We start from the raw sequence: 17,899 nt of genomic DNA, 5'->3' as shown, positions 1-17,899 counted from the left end.
TTACTTTAGCTTTATTGAGATTAGTTACTTTTACACAAGAGTGGTATGAAGACATTTCACTTATAATTTCGTATCCTTACGTAATGACTTTCTGTTTACATCACAGAAACTCATCATCTGCATTCCGATATTTAAAGAGGCCCATCCAGAGCGCACCGACAGCTGCGGCCCCTCCTTCCAGCACAACGCGTCTCTGCGCTTTTTATCAGTCAGAGTATTGAAAGCTCTGTGTAAATCACAGAGATCTGTTACCACACCTAGACCACAAGATTTACCTCCCGGTTTTGTCACCAGGTTACCCACTTCACCTGTTCTATCTGCTCTAACTGACTCCACTCCAACCTGCGCGCCTGCGGAACCTCCTGCCATGAACCCCAGCAGAACCTCAGCGCTCCTCTCACTCATCGGTAAGTTTTAATCACACGTCTGTCACTTGACTTATCGATTAGAACATTACATTAGTAAGTAAAAAAAAAAAGAAGAAAAAAAAAAAGATGGCTCGTATTTACGAACGCACACGTTCTGAAAAGATAATGCGTAAAAAAACAACAACCGCTGACTATGACAGAACTGCGAACAGGTTAGAACTCTGAGCTGTTAGTCAAGAGTCAGGAATTAAACAAAGAACGTTCAATTCCAAACATGTTCCAATTTTACCATGACTAAGCCATTTCTAACCCCCCGCCAGAGCTCGAATATATTTTGTAAAAACTCATTATTGTCAAGCTGAAACACTTCAGATCCAGACAAGACAGAATGTGCCCATGTAATAATACAGTATGTGATATTGTCTTTTATGTGCCCATGTAATAATATGTCATATTGTCTTTTATATCCCTGTATTACTATTAACATTTATGCTATGTATTATTTGAGCTGTATTTTGTTCTCTGTTGCATCTTTAATCAACATCAATCAAAAAATTTAAATTTTAAAACTTGGTCAGATGTCTAAAATCTTACATGGCACAATAGTGGAACTACAACCTAGATGTAGTACAGTGAACTAAAAAGCACATTTGGTTCTGCAATCATATGTAAGTATTTATTAACATATTTTTTTGCTGAAGCTTGCTATTATAAATATTTGAGTATATGAGTATTTTCATTATGTGAAACACTTTTTACTTTTACTGTTACAATTTAGATTGAAATCGTTCCACATTTAGTACATGCTATTTGATGTCATATTGTTTAATATATGCACATATATGTCATATTTCACCATCCATTTCATACTTGTACAGGATTCTATGTCAAATGGAAATATTTTTCTAGATACTGACTAAAATCCAGACGTTATGTTGTAGCTCAAGATCTTGAGAACAGTCAGCTGAGAAAACTTGTCAACTTGTTACACTGTCTATTAAAATCTTCAAAAAGGAAAAAAAAAATATTCAGGAGAAGTTTAAGGATGTTTACTTGGATAATCTAAAAAACAGAACATGATTTACTCAATCAAAATGATCTTCTCCTTCATTATAACTAATTTACAGTTCAAAGTCCCGTCAGAAAACAATCTGAGTGGGTTTTGGCTCCTGATCGGCGACTTAACATATATTTGTGTTAAAGAAGTGACGCACATCCAAAGGTCAGAGCCCCAGGGAGCAATATATCCACAAATTGTAGATTTAAAAGCCCATGCTGTATGATTAAGTAATTTGCTTGTTGTTCAGGTCATTTTTACAGTATATATAAGAAGTCTTAAAAGAAAGGAAAGAGCCTATATTTGAATCTATAAACCAATCAGAAGCCCAGGAAGCCCTTGCATTTTTAACTTAAACTTATTTATTCAGAGCTAAAAGTCCACAATTTCAAATTCCCTGAAAGAAAAGAAGTGGTATCAGTAAGATTATGAATCAGTAAATCTTCATTTATGTAGTACTTGTCAAAATTTTCTCATGCCTGACATTATTATACTGTCATAGTGATGAATAAGCAGAATTCTGACTGTTGAAACCGGCAGAGGCGGAACTTGTTTGTTTACCCAACATGCAGTTAGGACATTTAGTCCAATGGTTCTGGGAGTTGAGCCCCCTCCATTGGTGCACTACACAAATCTAAGTAGTCATGAGAGCAGTAAGAAGTTGGTTTTTTTTTTAAAGTTCTGTTGTCATTAAGTTAAAACTTAATGTGCTCTTTCATAACATGATATTCGTAATGTACTTAGAAATTATCCCTTATTACTTCTGAAGACTGTTAGAAATCGTACTTCAAGCGTTGTTGGAAATAATATAATAATTTAAAGTTTTATCCCTTTCCAACTTTTCTGTACTCCTATGATGATTCCAAAAAATGAATCACTTTTCGAGTTTTAGGATAATTTCTGTGCAGTAGATTATTTTATTTCTGTCCATTTATTTTCTTTCATCTATCCATCATGATAGGACTGAGCCATTGATAGCTTTCCCTCCCACTGCTCCTATCTATCAAGTGGGTCATGTAAGGTATGCTCATTGTGGCCCTGCACACCTTTAACCTACATCAAACATTTCTGTCGACCAGTTAAGGGATACATGTTTCATTGTTTGTTCAAAACAGTGATTTTCCAAATCAGTGGAAAAATACAGGTACGGTTCTAACCTGATCCTAATGAGGGAAGCTGGGTGTCGGGATCAAACTGGCTGTTTGCCATGTCAAGTAGAGAGGGAGAGTGATTCAGTGACTAATGATATAAACATCCTGTTTGAGCAGCAATCGAGATGTGAAGTCAAAAAGGTTGCTTAGTCACCACCTTCAGTGTAGAAGTGCGCCATGTGCTTGACTCTGATCAGCCGTGTCAAGAACATCTGACAACAAACCTGCCTCATCTTGTAAAAACACAGCAACCATTAACAACAGCGAGAAACAGAAACCATAAGTATTACCAGTATGACCCAGTTCACAACCAGTCAAACCGATATTGCATCCAGTGTCTCGTGTTTTCTTGACCTGCCTGCGGGAATGCAGGCATCTGTCTCAGGAAGTTGTGCAGGCTGGTACAAGCATGTGGGCTGGGCAGCAAATCATACATCACGTCTTTTATGGCTTTTCTCAAGAAATAAACTGGTTGCCGATCAGACATTCGCTTAGAAAAGATGTTCCCTCGTGTTAAAATTCTCATTTATTGTTGGCGTGGTGTCTTATCCAAAAATTAAACTCAAATCAATCCCCCTGCCCGTCTGGTTTATCATGTTACGAATACTAATAGGTTTATTTGATAATTTAATAATGGTCTTTATTAAAAACAATTATATTTGACCTACACACTCTGTTTGGATGCTACAAAACAATCATCAAAACAATAAATCCACAGAATTAGGAACTTAGAATTACAACTTTTCTGCATAAAAAAAAAAAGTATTTTTTGTTTTTTTTAAATAAGTCAATATCACTTGGGTTCCAGCCGTCTGCAATCCTGCAGGATCAGTGGTAAATTAAAGACAACGGGTGGATTGAACTGCTTGTGTCTGAAATCTGAAGACTTTATCATAAATGGAGCTCATTCTTTCTTTGACAGGTGTCGCGCTGCTCTGGCCGTATGTACTCACCAAGAGTTTCTCCTCCACCACCTCTCCATCCACAGGTAGTCACCAACTGCTTTTATTTTGTCACAGTTGGGTCTTTGTTTCCAGGTGTCTTAAGTCATTCGTCTGTGTGCTGTTGATTCATTTCATGTCATTATTGTGCTGCGGTCTTGTGTTTCAGAGCAGGGAGGAGAGAGCCCTCATGTGGTGAAACGGTCCACACAGAGTTGTGACAGCTCATACGATAACTACTGCCTGAACCAGGGCCAGTGCATGCTGCTGGTGGACGTTAATGAACACCACTGCAAGTAGGTTCTCTGGTCTGCGTGTGTGAGTGTGAGGCCTCTGCTTTTAGTTATTCACGTGTGATCCATCCTGACTCGTCTCTTGTGTTGCAGGTGTGAAGCGGGCTTCTACGGCCCCAGGTGTGGTCACATGGAGCTGGTTTTTCGACCAATGAGAGAAGAACAGATAATTGTCATAATTTTCTGTTTGAGTCTGCTGATTATAGGACTGTCAGGAGCTCTGTACTTCTGCTGCAAATGGTAAGGCTTGATGATTACTTATAGTACATGTCTAAGCTACATCTCAGGGACATAGCTGGGAAGTTTTAGATTCCATTTGACTTGAGAAGCTTTTTTTTTTTTACATTGATTTAAACATTTCATTTTTATTCAGTATCTTTGTTGCTACTTGGATGCCAGAATCATAGATAAAATATGCTCATGCAGTAGTCGCCACTTCCAATTGGATTACTCATGCTCGAATAAATGTGTAACATGTCATTAATCCAGTCACAACCAGCATTAGAAAATAACCATGTGAATGTACTTCCCCTGGTGACCTTTACAGACATTATCAGAGTATGATACAATACCTTTTTCCTCATGCAGCAATGACAGTGTGCAGAATTATCTGGATCTGCAGACAATGCTTAAATCACATTCTTCCATAGGTTACATTTAATGCACAGGTAATAAGAAACCATCAGCTTGTTCCAATAATTCATATTACGTGAAAATTACTTTGTTGTTGCCTTTTACTTTTACAAACCAAAGCAAACAAAATCCAAAAACTTTCATTTATGCTGAAAGATATTTATGATTTCCCCAACCAAGGCTGCACTAGGGTTACTCGACAGGGAACAGACTATGCACATCTTTGCATGCAGTGAAGGGAAATTGAAGTGATTCTGCAGGTGATTTAGATACTGTTTTTTCTCTTAAGAAGGCCTGTTTTGGAAGCTTTTGTTTCAAGTGATGCTGCTGATGACGTACGACCTGCCTCACGTAGCAACATTTCAAACCACAGGCAGTGATTAGGATGACCAAGCCTTTCCTTGGACCTCTCTGCTCGGTCACAACTTCTGCTCCTCCTCAGGAGGTTTTTTTTCCATGTTTGATGACTTCTTTTGAAATGTACCAAGTGATGCTCTGTGTTATTTTAACAGGTACAAGAATAAACAGAAGATGCAAGGTTGCAAAGGAGTCCTGACTGACTGCCACATGAAATCAAAGAATCCTTCGCTGAAAATGTCTGATTCAACATAAATGAAATTTTCAACAAAAGCACGGTATCAAATCAAGAGACAAGCTTAGAATGATTTAGATGATTGTTTTTACACTCCGTTACCAAAAGTATTTGCTCAACTATCCAAACCATTCAAATTGACGTGTTGAAATCCCTTCCGTGACCACAATTGTACAAAATCAAGCCCCTAGGCATGCAGACTACTTCTAGAAACATTTGTGAAAGAATGGATCGCACTCAAGAGCTCAGTGACTTCTAGCGTGGTTCACTGATAGGAAGCTACCAGTTCACTAAACAAGATCCATAAAGACACTTAATGAGTGGATTTGGTGTTGAATAACTTCACTGGCGTGCACGTAATCCTGACCGCAACCTGACAGAACAGAATTGGGATGAATTAGTGTGGAGTTTTGCGTCAGGCCTTCTCGTCCGATATCAGTTTCTGACCTCACAAATGCCCTTCTGGAAGAAGAATTTTAAAAAATTCAATAAACACACTCCTGAACCTTTTGGAAAGCCTTCCTGTAAGAGTTGAAGCTGTTATAGCTTCAAAGTGTGGACCAACATCATGTTTAATCCTTTCTATTAGTAATGGGTTCTAACTGAAGATCATATGCATGTGAAGGCAGGTGAGCAAATACTTTTAGCAGTGTAGTGTACTTGAGTGTGACAAAAACAAGGGGCATGGGAAAGTCTCAGATTTTGAGTGTATGATTTCACAGACTGATCTACGCATTTAGAAACATAATCTAATAATATTCTGTCAAGTTGCTGAATCTTGTGCTAACACAGGTTAGCACAAGATTTTATAGAATTCTTTCTGACAGTAACATCATAGTAAAGATGATTAAAATAAACTCAGCCGACGAGATGAATTATTATAAAATCCTAGCTCCTTTTTTTCTTTTGATTTACTGCCTACATTACTGGTTTACATTGTTTTATATATTTTTATTTATATCAGTCCTCTGCCTGATTTAGCTTGTATTTATTGTTACTATTTTATTGATGTTACAGATACCATTAAAGTGTAACAATTCTGTATTCTCCGTTTGCTAATTTATTTTATAGTATTTATGTATGAACAAGAATATTTTCTGTTATTGGTATAAAAATAATTATACGTTGATTTTTTTTTATTTGACACTATTGTCAGTTTAAACATACTTCATGTGTTATTTCAGGAAGTCTTTTTCTCATTTCTTTTTACATCTTTTATTTGACTCTTCCATGTTGTCAACAGTTCAATAAATTCTCACCATTTATCTACACATCTGTGTAACAGATCAAATACGTTTGATGGACTGAAGATTATTAAACTATAAAAATAATTTTCAACTTGTTCTGTCTTCATTCTTGACCTCTTTAATCCTTTCTGAATAGATTCATGACAAAACTAGCCTGATTTGAAACAAAAAGAAGAGTTTTATGTCACCTAAAATCCGCTAATGATCACTGAAATACATTAATAATAATTCATTCTATTAATCAGACTGCAGGGTGGCATGATGGTAGAGTGGTTATCACTGCCTCCACACAGTAAGAAGATTCTTGCTTTAAATCCAAATCTAGAGTACAAACATTCTGTGTCAATATTCTTTTATCCTGAACTCCTGTATCTGCCCTATTGTCAAGATTCACTCCAAAATTTAAAACCTAATTTAAGCACCTGCTTTATGACGAGTGTGACACGTCATTTTAACCATTTATTAGTAAGACTGAGCCACTGATGACGCTGCCACACCCATCTGATGGTAGCAGATGGGTGTGGCACCTTTTATACGGTTTCTCAACGCAGGTGCATTTATTATATTTACTGTTTCTATGGATTTGGCCAGCCAATCATTACAACAATGATAAGTTGTATTTGCTTCACCCTTAATGTATTTGGTAATCTGTCCTATTCACCGAATGTTTTTTAAAAAGATATTGTTTGCAGTTACATAAATCCATACATATTTTTTACAAACAATTTCTTGTACACCCTCTACAGAAATTTGATAAGATGTCGGGATAAATGGAATAATCTCTGACATCAGTGAGGCCAGACTATTCAGATAGATCAGTCGCACTTATTCTCCTTTTGATAAACAATATCAATATTTTATGGTGATTGTTTATTGTGCTGCAATAATAATAATAATAATAATAATAATAATAATAATAATAATAATAATAATAATAATAATAATAATAATAATAATAATAATAATAATAATAATAATAATAATAATAATAATACTCTTACACAACACTGGTGAATGAAAACCGGCTCTGGATCCACTATGAAAAATAAGGGGAAACATCTCCAAAATGTTTGACAGAAAGAGGGTTACTTTCACAGGACTGGAAAATAACTTTAACAACAATTGTTTTGCTGCATTTAAGATGTGAAAATGCTGCTGCATTTAAAAATTTAAGTTTCCCAGTTTGGGAAAAATAAAGTATATCTATCTATCTAAACAATGTTTCCATCTAATATTGTCAGTTCATGTTAAACTGAATGAATGTAATGCGTCATTTTATGAGTGCAATGTCCGGCACTGAGTTAATTAATAATCTCTCTACCCTCATTCGTGTTTGAACCGCAGTCAATGAACCATTTTAACACCAGACCAAAGCATCTTTATATGTTCTGTATGCTAATTGACTGCAGTGATTATACATACACATTAACTAAACTGCTGACACTGCCCTGCTTAAGAACTACTTATAACGCATTAGCATGCACTTACACACAGGGGCCCACAAACATCCCGTATCAGTGCTGTCTGTCCTGTTTTTAATGGGAAACCTGGATAAGTATTCACAACAAAATCACTAAATATTGTTCTAATCTCCAGGCTGTGCTCATTCGATGTAGCTGTTATTACCAAATTATTGCAAAAGTAATACTAGCTGCTCATGCAGTGAGTAATGTGGTTGGTGGAATCTCCATTAAGCTGAATCCTTGCGTGACTTTTAACAAAACAAAAATTTCCGCCATGAGCACATTTTTGTAACAACATGGCTTTAAGGATGATAACAGATGTCTGATGTTTGGCCTACTTGTGCCAAAACATCTCCATGAGTACTTAATAAGTTGCCGTGAAACCTTATGGAGATGTTCATGACCCTCAGAGGTTGAATGCAAACAAAGAAACCATGGATGTTTTCCACAGTATGATAGATCAATCTATTCTAATGGAGATCTGCTATCAATCTCACACATTTGTTTGCAATGATTTATATTAAAAATGTACGTATTAATGTCCAAAACTATGTCCTGCCATGTATGTATTGTGGACACAGGACACTACTCTCCTTTTTTTAATATGAAGACACAAATGTTCACGCAGCTTCTAAGACATTAAGATGAGATGACTTTCTGTTTCGACAAACAAAATCAATCTTATTAAATGTCCAACTTTAAAACATTAAAAAGCATTCAAATATTTAAATGATGGCACAGTGTTTGTCATGACATCACTTCTGTCCACACAAAATAGATATTCCTTTTGGACATCCGTGGTTCCCAGAGGAGGAATCTGAAGAAGTTACACCACCTGATGGTTTTGAGGGTTAATTATAAACTATGATCGTGAGCCTCCTACACATCAGCCACTTGGCATTTTTATGCTGCCCTAAAAAAGTATTTACCCATCAGAAAGTTTCATCCTTCACGCCATGAGCTGCATTGCTGGGTGTTTACAATGTAGGCTTGTGTCAAATTTTCCACATGTTCGTATCACACATCCCCAATGCCATTACACATAATCCAAACAGTTTAATTCCACAGCAGTTATAAACAAAACGTGTCAGGAGCTAGTGGTCATATTGACGGTAAGGTATGAGGTGACTTCCCAGCATTCCTAGCAGTTTTACAAGGGATTCCACTGTAGCACGAATGATGTGGTAGCCTGTCTGTAGACACAACAACATAACTGACACATTCTTTTATGCAGCATCCCCACCCATCCCTTAAGGTCTGCTCATGGTTACAGTGGACTGAAATAGAAACAGTGTGCATCATTCAATCAAACATGCACGAGTCAGAACAGTGTGAACGACACAAAACATACACACAACATTAAGATAAGATAATAGATGTGGTGTGTATTAAATCGAGACTGAACTCAAATAGAAATAAAACATACTGAAAGTTACAAATCAAGCATTGAAAGATGATTTATTTTTAATGATATAGTTTGATAATAATATTAATAATTATCAATGATCTCTTATTATAAAGACAAAACATTTAGATGAGAAATTGCTGTAAGTTTGTTGATATTTTCCAACCATTGCTTCCAAACATAATTATAAATATTTAACAAAAAATAAAATGGTAAAATGAGCTTTTTTCACAAAATCCAGCCACTAAAGTTTTGCATTAATCACAGCCAAGCAGTTTTCACATTGGAAATAAAAGATTGCCAATTTGTGCAGTGTTGTGACGATACTCTAAAACTGATACTGAACTCCTGAATTCTACTCTACGAATAATAGCAATGACACAAGGTAAGCTATCACAGAAATGTGATGACAGGATTTGATCATGTAACTATTTATAGGAATATACTATAAACATAACTGTAAACATAACAGCAGAGCATCACTGGAAAGAGAAAAAAACCTGTGTTAATAAGACATCCTCCATGTTCTGTTTTTATGATCAACCCACCAAAGGGCACACATAGGGTGTAGTATGAAAGGGTGACTGCTACATTATGTTCTAAAACACTTTGAATTGTTTGTTGTATGACTAAAAAAAACTAAAACAGGTACAAACTTCACAATTATGTCAGTTTTGTCAGTAAATTACAGTAATTTGATGGCAAATTGTAACCAAGCAAATTTACCAGCAGTAAATTCACAAGGATAGAGATGAACTGTACATTTATTTCTACTCTTTTTAAATCATTTTAAAATGAAGTCAGGAACTGAGAAAAAAATTTGCAGGTCTTTGTAGTAAGGCTGTCATCGGCTGAACAGGGCACAGTTACAATGAAAGCTTTTACAATGTGTGTGTGTCTGTGTGTCTGTGTGTGTGTGTGTGTGTGTGTGTGTGTGTGTGTGTGTGTGTGTGTGTGTGTGTGTGTGTGTGTGTGTGTGTGTGTGTGTGTGTGTATGTGTGTGTCACTAATGGTTGGACATTGTAATTATGGCATCATTCGTGACCACAGAGGGAGAAATGAGGAAGCAATAAGTTCAAGAGGTCTGTTGGTGTTTTAATGCAGAAGAGAAAACATCAAACTGTTCTGTGATTCAGTCACACTTAATATTCTCTGGCAGAAGTCTCGTCATGTGTGAGAAAATGTGTTCCCTGAGGCAGATTAATCATTATACACACACACACACACACACACACACACACACACACACACACACACACACACACACACACACACACACACACACACACACACACACACACACACACACACACACACACACACACACACACACACACACACACAATTGCATCTGCCTCACTCTCTCACACACACACCCTTCTCTTTGGAGCAGAGAGGCAGTCGTTGGACTATAAAAGCTGCACCCAGCAGAGGTAAGGAAAGCACAGCGCAACTTCTATCAGCAAGGGACAAACACACACTCCGACTCACACAGATTAGTGCAGGCCCGTCACACACACTACACTGTATTGCTGGGATATGAACACTCTCATCCTCACCTGTCTCCTGTGCTTTGGTGAGTTCTTGTATTCTCTTTTTTGTGTGAATGAAATGCTGAGAGTCAAAATCAATGATTGAAAGAAGAGAAATAGAAGAGTAATAGGATGACAGAGAAGAAGAGGAAAGACTCACTAGCTATCATGAGACTAACTAAATAGCAGATGAAGTCATGCTGTTAAATGTCAACATTTCAGATACTTTGTTGGGTGTCTTTCATAATTGTTATCATTTGTTGTGCATATGCATTCTCACACAGTGTGGTTCTGGACGTGGACTGGTTGTACTGGTTTCAGTGCGAACACAGTATGCAAGCTCAGATTTCTTCCAGTGTTTTCAGATGAATAGATGAGTCACCTGAAAATGGGTCAAAGTTTCTGAAAACAATGTTGATAGAGAATATCGGAGCAAACGGAGATTCTGTGAACACAAAAAATTTCAAAGAAAATGTGTATATGTATGTTTTGTAAATTAGCAGAAAATTTAACTTCAATGATAATTGCATTGATTTCTCTTCATGGTAGCAGGTTCTATTTTATTTTTGTTGTTTCGTAATGTGTGTATGTCTGATATTATGTGGCTGACTGTTTTCTGTGCCCTTTGATTTTCAGTAGTCTGTGGTACTTTTGGTACTCAAGGATCTGAGGCCTCATTCCCCAGTGAACTAGCTGGGGTGACGCGGAGCCCGACCTCCGGCGAGGGCCTCCAGGGGTCATTGAGTGATGACGATGAACTAGAAACAGAAGAGGAGCTTTCAGGAGGAGACACTAAAAACTTCAGTCTTCATGGTATGACAAAAAAACTTTTAATGCTAGATGATTTAGGGTCACCATCACAAAAGGAATTAAATCTACAATCTGAAAATCTCTGTTTTATCAATGAAACATAAGGTTAAAAATTGGTTGGTTATATTTTTATTTTCTTGTGGCCAGTTGGTCAAAACTGTGGCAAGACATTCAATTTGAGAAATGGAATAGAGGTCAGAATGTTTATTTTCATTTTGTTTAGACACTGGACATACGGTATAAGACTTTGATTATAATTTTTACTTTGAGATCACATGCCAGACTCTAATTATTTCATCTAGAAAGCCAAAAGAAAATATTTCCACTCTAAAATTTAGCTACTTAATGGAGTTTAAACAAATCCTTTGAATTTCTTTGATTTTTTTTTTTTTTAATATTGCAAAAAATTAAGCATAATTAAGCACAAATGTGCAAACATGAAAAACAGGAGTGTTGGTTGTCATTTTCCCAAAGTGTCTGTATTTCCTTTTTCTTTTTGTAAAACTACATAATTAAACTTAAATTTTGATCAGGAAGTGTTCAAAGCACCTCAAACCATCAAAATCAAAATAAATCAATAATAAATAAATATAAATATAAATAAATCGCAGATCTTCGTTTAAGAGTCACTTCTGATTTCCTGTTCTACAGACTCATCTCCCAGTAGGGATGAGAGGAAGAAAAAGAAGGGAAAAGGCAAGAAGAAGAACAAACAGAAGAGTAAAAGCACCACTCCTTTAATCCCGGAACACACACTCTTCACCAGTGGATACACATCGACTCTCAGCACCATAGAGGATCCCTGCACCTCCAGCCACCTGGGCTACTGCATTCACGGTTACTGCAAATTCATAGAGGGCCTGCAGGAGCCGGTGTGCATGTAAGAACATCCCTCTATCAATTTATTGTGTTATTAGGAACTCTGTAGCTACAGCTAGGTGAACTGAAACCTACAATAACACTGGTTTTGATCACTTTGTTCCACAGATGTATGAAGGGCTTCAATGGAGAGCGCTGTGAGATCCAAACTCTGGAAGCAACGAAAACCCAGGCAGATCAGGGCAGCAGTACGGAGCTGGTGCAGACAGTCTTGGTGGTGATTGCTGTTGTCCTGTCGGTCATCAGCTGCACCGCCATCCTGCTGCTGACCTGTGCTCAGTGAGTATGCATTTAGCACACACACACACACACACATACACACGCACACAGACAATTGATGAGGAACTTACTGTATGGAGGTAAATCAAGAAAAAACCTGTCCAATTTAGAAAATTGGCTAAATTAGAAATATGATTGCACATATAAACAATTAGTATGACACAGTTAGAATAGAGTATAAATGAAACGTTTAAAGCATCATGGACCCATGGGATTATTAGGAGAGTCCCACGCATGTTTTGTACAGGACAGATTAGAAATGTTCAAACTTCTATTTTTACACTGGTTTCAAGTAGTTGGATTTCATGCTAGTGTGTTGGTGTTAAAACCCTGTAATTCCTTCAAATTGTTTCAAACTGTTTGAGCAGATTTTAGAAGCTTTAAGCAATTACTCATGAAGTGAACAAACCACTCACCGGTGAATCTTACTAATCACACATCATGTCCAGAAACAGTTCTTGGCATCTGGGGATGCTGACACATCAAAAACATACCCACACACCCAGACACTCGCTTTGAATACAGGTATCACTCACCACCGTCAAAAGATGGACTCTGATTTCTTCAAGTGTCTCATTTTCATTCCTATAGTAGTGGAATCTCACTTGTCACATCAGGTAAATCACGTGTCAGCCATATTTTTAAACCACGTTCTATCGGTTACTCTAATGCTGCCGTTTACTGTAAAACCCCAGCTCCTTATCAATATGTAACCAAAGCCCAGGCATTGTTGTAACGTGGGACAAAGTCCGATGTTGTGGAATGCAATTAAAGCTTTGTAGCCATGAGGTGTGGACGTGGAGGGAAAGTATAAATTTGGATCTGACCTTACCTTCATTTCAAATCCAAAAAAAACAGTAAATAGAAATCAAAACTGTAATAATCAAAACCATTTTCTATCCAAATACAACAATAGTCTTCTCGAAAGACTTTCTGGTGAACATCTGATAACTGACTGCTATACTCCGTTTTTCTGTTCATGTTAAATGTCTTCTGTAGTTACAGATCACATAAAAACTTCCTGGCATCCTACCTGGGAACGGGGGCAGAGCAGGAGAAGCTACAGAAGCCCATCCGTGATGTTATGGTGTGAGGACATGAAATTAAGGTTGGTGTTGCTGAGGTTCTTGGTCTACTTGTGTGTGGACAAACAGTCACTTTACTGACCACTGTTTTCACACTGCATTAGAATCTAAGGTGTATAATGCAATTCCCAATCAGTAAATCAAAGTTTGAATCTTCAAGTGATAATTCAGAACAGAAACGATCATGAGAATGTTTGGGGATCACTGTGAAACTATTAAGTAGAGTCTGTAGGTCATTCAAGAAGAAAAGCAAATCGTAATATGCTGCCAATGTAGGAATGATATAAAGTATGTTTTTAGAATTTTAGTTACTAAAGATTATAAGTGGTTAACTAGAAGTATTGCCTAAGTGCACGGAGGGCACCGTCTGGCCTCCGCTCTCGTGAGTCTTAAGCCAAACAGGAATGAGTGGGCTCAGAGAGTGACAGACGACATCAGGTCATTGTTGTTGTTATTCAATACTGTGGGTTGCGTCACACAAAGAGGAATCCCCAGGAGACAAATTAGTCTGGCCTAGACGGGGGTGTTTCGGCCTGTCGCGTCCCTGCACCGCATGCCGGGATGGAGAAAAACCACAGAATCTGTCTCTGAGTTTCACACGTGTGTCCCAACAATAACACTCCTCACACACACACACATGAGGACCTTACGTTAAGAGTTCAGTGTGCTTACGTGTGGTGAGATCTCTCCAAGCAACACATGTGCACAGACCTGCAGGCTTCCCCTGGACAACACACAAGGGTTTCAGCTACAAACAATGTGACTGTGCAGCATTCTCCTCATAGCTGACGAGTCATCTCTGTGTCCTTCCTAAGAACAGCAAGCTTGACTCATGTGTGCAGTAAAGTTTCACCATAAAACCATCAAAGCTAAACCAGAATCAGAGTTAGGCACAACCTTATTTGTAAGTAAATTAACGTTATGGCAACCAAATTTTTGTAAAACATATTGAATTATCCTGTTTGAATTGGGCTGTTCTAGTTACACATTTCATATTGGAAACTTTCAAAGAAAAATTTGCTTACGTAGAATGAATGCATTTAATTAAAATGTTTTTTGAAATTTAAAAGAGTGAAAATACGCAAAGTCTGCACAATCCACTCCACTTTCCTAAGCTCTTGTAAGGTTAATCCTGAACACGAGCTCTCCTATAGACTAAGCAAACTCTAATTTCGCATAGCTGCATCTATGATCTGTCAAGAAATGTTTATTATTTGATTTTGTCATCCTTGATTTAATGTTTGGTGTTTCTTCTCTGATTTCTCTCTGCCAGTCAAAAGATGGAGCAGCCAGAGGAGGAGGAGGAGGATCGAAGGAGAGCAGAAAAGAGAATAGAATGCTTTACGACAAAGTCTGTCAAAAAAAACAGTGTCCAGAAATTGTTAGAATGTAATTTATTTAGTGTGATTATTTATTCCTTACAATGGTATGAGTGTTTGCATGTTGAACTGTCGTCATGATCTTTATGTGTGAATGCTGAGCATTCAGTCCTTCGATTTTCTGTTGGTTTGGTTTTATTTATTGCACTACTGTTATAGGTCAGAGAAGCGCTCTTCATCTCAGTCTGGAAAAGGGATGGAATTTGATCACCAATAAAGTGTCTCAGTGTTATGTGAATGTCTTTTTTGTTTATGCGTCCAATTCCTCAGCAGCCTGTTCACACTAACACCTTGGCCTTTAAGCCAAACAGATTTGGACATGAGGGTGGTTCAGCAATGAACTGATGGAATCATAAGAGCAACAGGCATGAGAGACTGGAAACTATTTTTCAGCATGTCAAGCAGAACATCACATCAACTATTTGTTTTAGGTTCTGGCTCTTTGAGTCACAAATATTTACACTTTAGCTTGTCATTTCACCACACACACACACACACACACACACACACACACACACACACACACACACACACACACACACACACACACACACACACGCACACACACACACACACACACACAATCAAACAAGCACTTTTTTGCTGTGACATCACAGTATTTTTAACAAGTGTTGAATGACGTCCTTTGTTCACGGGCAGACAACAGTCTGTCGCACAGGTGATCTGGAAAACGTCTGAGGTATTTTGGTGATGCTCAGGTAACTTGGAAGTCATCTGTTGACACGAATATAAATAAATAGTTGAAGATAATCATTGGAGTGGAGAGACAGGAGCTTAGAAAAGACACACAAAGGGAACCATTTCTTCAGGGGGAGGCAGGGATATCTGCAGCAAAAGGGAAATTCATGCAAAAATGTGTTGTGTCCATTCAGGCCTTAACTAAATAGAGCGATAACATACTTATTGACTGATGACCTTTAAAGAGAGGTGGGAAGAGATAATAGAGAAAAATTCTGCCAGAAGCTCAGTTCAGTCTGACGGTTGGAGGTTTACTTCCTTCTGTCTCCATAGATTCTAACAGAGTCAAAAGGATTGGTAATATACAGTATAGCTGGTTGTGTGTCACAGTTTACAATTAACATGCAGTATTTATGAGGCCACTAGTCCATGATCATAATAACATGCATACAGGTATCACAGCGACAGCATTGTAATGAATATTTTGGAGCGTCTGCTGGTTGAATAATTGGGTTGTCTAACATAATTCTACTTCCACCCGAGTGAAGTCATGACAATCAGCTTCTGTTATGCTGTCCTATGGCATCTCATACTTCAACTTAATTACACTATTTACCATTACATAAAATAAAATATTGGTATATGATTTGTGCTTAGTTGATTTTAATCTGTGGCCTGGCGGATGACACCCCTCGAGTCTGGGTCCTACCCGGAGTTTCTCGAAGGAGTTTGTCCCCGCCACTCTTGCTTGTGCTTGCTCTGGAGGGTTCAGTTGGGTTTTTATGTCTATAATAGCACTTTGAAGTGTCTGTTGATGTGAGTAAGTGCTTTATAAATAAAAGTTGATTCCATCGCTTTTCAGCTCATGACTTTAGATGAAGCTCTGGAGATTTGGTTCCTGAGATAACATGAATATAACTGACTGACCAAATGGCTGGTCAGCAAAGAGTGTTCCAAATTTAAAAAGAGGGGTTTAACTAAATGGAGCTAGAGTGGAAAAATAATTTCCCCTTATGTGGCATCATTAAAGTTCGATTCTTCTTCTTCTTCATTTGATGATGAGAAACCATATGTTAATCACTGGCAGATTTGTCAAAAAATCAGTGTAAGAAAGAATGAGAGCATCAAAACATCAAGAGCAGAAAAATGAGTGATTAAAAACGAGACTCGGGATTACTGTCATGTAGAGGGATCTAATTTCAACACCGATAAAAAATATACAAAACAAAATCTAAAGGCAGACCAAAGTCTTGACCCTTACTGTGCTGTTATAGAATTTTTTTGGTGAATTTTACGTGACAAAGACAATATCAGACAATCGATGGACAGGTTGTACTCATTCACTGGGGACACGGTTTGGCATGCAGCTGCGTTGAGGTTTGGATTGACTGACTCATCATTGTTATATCCGACACAATGAGACGTTCAGTGTTGGTCTGACCTACACTGAACTCCCACACAAATATGAAAGATCTTAGTAGATCTTTGATTTGTTAATTGATTTATGATTAATCGATTGATAGGCACATATATTCACATTTGTCTGAAAGCCATCAGTTTCCTTAAATGGCAGAAATTCCTTTGCTACTCTTTTCTGTAGGGTTCAGAGGTCTGTGAAACAATCACTCAAGACTCTGTGTTCAATCAGTAACTTCTACGATGTCACATTGCCATATTTTGAGATCTGACAAATGTGTTGAGTGCAATGAAACCAGATTACTTTGACGGCTGTGTTCTGTGATCATTTACGGATCGGACAGTTTGAGCTAATCTAAGTCTATGTTTGACTGTTTAAAAATCCGATTTTTTTCTCTGCTCTAAGTTTTTATACCAAAACATGTTGAAAACTTCAGTTTTAAAAATTTTACATTAGGGCAACATGGTATAAAGCACAAATGCATTATTTGGCTTTAAATTTGCATAATATTACTCTGACTCACCTGCTGCAATACGGTGTGAACTAATCAGGTATGAAATAAGATCTCACTCTGTGTTTGTGAATGTGTGGCGTCACCAGCCATTGAGGGAAAAGGTGAGGCAAGGTGGGCCGCTCATCCGACACGCACACAGGTGATGCAACCACAGG

The 17,899-nt window shown here is 37.6% G+C and overlaps 2 protein-coding genes across 4 annotated transcripts; both read left to right on the top strand.

Moving 5' to 3' along the window:
* Nucleotides 1-84: 84 nt before the first annotated feature.
* On the top strand, nucleotides 85-6,352 carry LOC137592795 (proepiregulin-like). 2 transcript variants are annotated; one of them, XR_011035043.1, is made up of 6 exons: nucleotides 85-407; nucleotides 3,499-3,564; nucleotides 3,687-3,813; nucleotides 3,904-4,050; nucleotides 4,956-5,797; nucleotides 5,833-6,352. XR_011035043.1 is itself a non-coding variant. In XM_068311201.1 (5 exons), exons 1-5 carry the CDS (start codon nucleotides 368-370, stop codon nucleotides 5,053-5,055), a joined length of 480 nt encoding a protein of 159 aa, XP_068167302.1. In that variant the 5' UTR covers nucleotides 85-367; the 3' UTR covers nucleotides 5,056-6,352. The 2 variants fall into 2 exon arrangements, 1 of the variants encoding a protein (XP_068167302.1); XM_068311201.1 differs by having other exon boundaries at nucleotides 4,956-6,352.
* A 4,237-nt stretch (nucleotides 6,353-10,589) lies between these two features.
* areg (amphiregulin) lies at nucleotides 10,590-15,337 on the top strand. Of its 2 annotated transcripts, none has more exons than XM_068311880.1 (6): nucleotides 10,590-10,726; nucleotides 11,319-11,495; nucleotides 12,144-12,372; nucleotides 12,480-12,650; nucleotides 13,650-13,758; nucleotides 15,009-15,337. In XM_068311880.1, the coding sequence occupies exons 1-5, from the start codon at nucleotides 10,690-10,692 to the stop codon at nucleotides 13,741-13,743; spliced, it is 708 nt and encodes a 235-aa protein (XP_068167981.1). In that variant the 5' UTR covers nucleotides 10,590-10,689; the 3' UTR covers nucleotides 13,744-13,758; nucleotides 15,009-15,337. The 2 variants fall into 2 exon arrangements, with proteins under 2 accessions (XP_068167981.1, XP_068167982.1); XM_068311881.1 differs by having other exon boundaries at nucleotides 10,599-10,726; nucleotides 11,322-11,495.
* The last annotated feature ends 2,562 nt before the right edge of the window (nucleotides 15,338-17,899 follow it).

This window comes from Antennarius striatus, chromosome 3 (genome assembly GCF_040054535.1).
Source record: "Antennarius striatus isolate MH-2024 chromosome 3, ASM4005453v1, whole genome shotgun sequence".
NCBI classification, from domain to species: Eukaryota; Metazoa; Chordata; class Actinopteri; order Lophiiformes; family Antennariidae; genus Antennarius; species Antennarius striatus.
Note: the sequence above shows the minus strand (reverse complement) of the source record. Positions and strands in the feature narration are given on the sequence as shown.

Bases quoted from the DNA above. Each gene is read 5' to 3' on its own strand.
- LOC137592795 (XM_068311201.1), top strand. From the start codon at position 368: ATGAACCCCAGCAGAACCTCAGCGCTCCTCTCACTCATCG. The intron at 408-3,498 runs GTAAGTTTTAAT...TTTCTTTGACAG, and splicing joins AGCGCTCCTCTCACTCATCG to GTGTCGCGCTGCTCTGGCCG. The intron at 3,565-3,686 runs GTAGTCACCAAC...CTTGTGTTTCAG, and splicing joins CACCACCTCTCCATCCACAG to AGCAGGGAGGAGAGAGCCCT.
- areg (XM_068311880.1), top strand. From the start codon at position 10,690: ATGAACACTCTCATCCTCACCTGTCTCCTGTGCTTTG. The intron at 12,373-12,479 runs GTAAGAACATCC...TTTGTTCCACAG, and splicing joins CTGCAGGAGCCGGTGTGCAT to ATGTATGAAGGGCTTCAATG. The intron at 12,651-13,649 runs GTGAGTATGCAT...TGTCTTCTGTAG, and splicing joins CTGCTGCTGACCTGTGCTCA to TTACAGATCACATAAAAACT.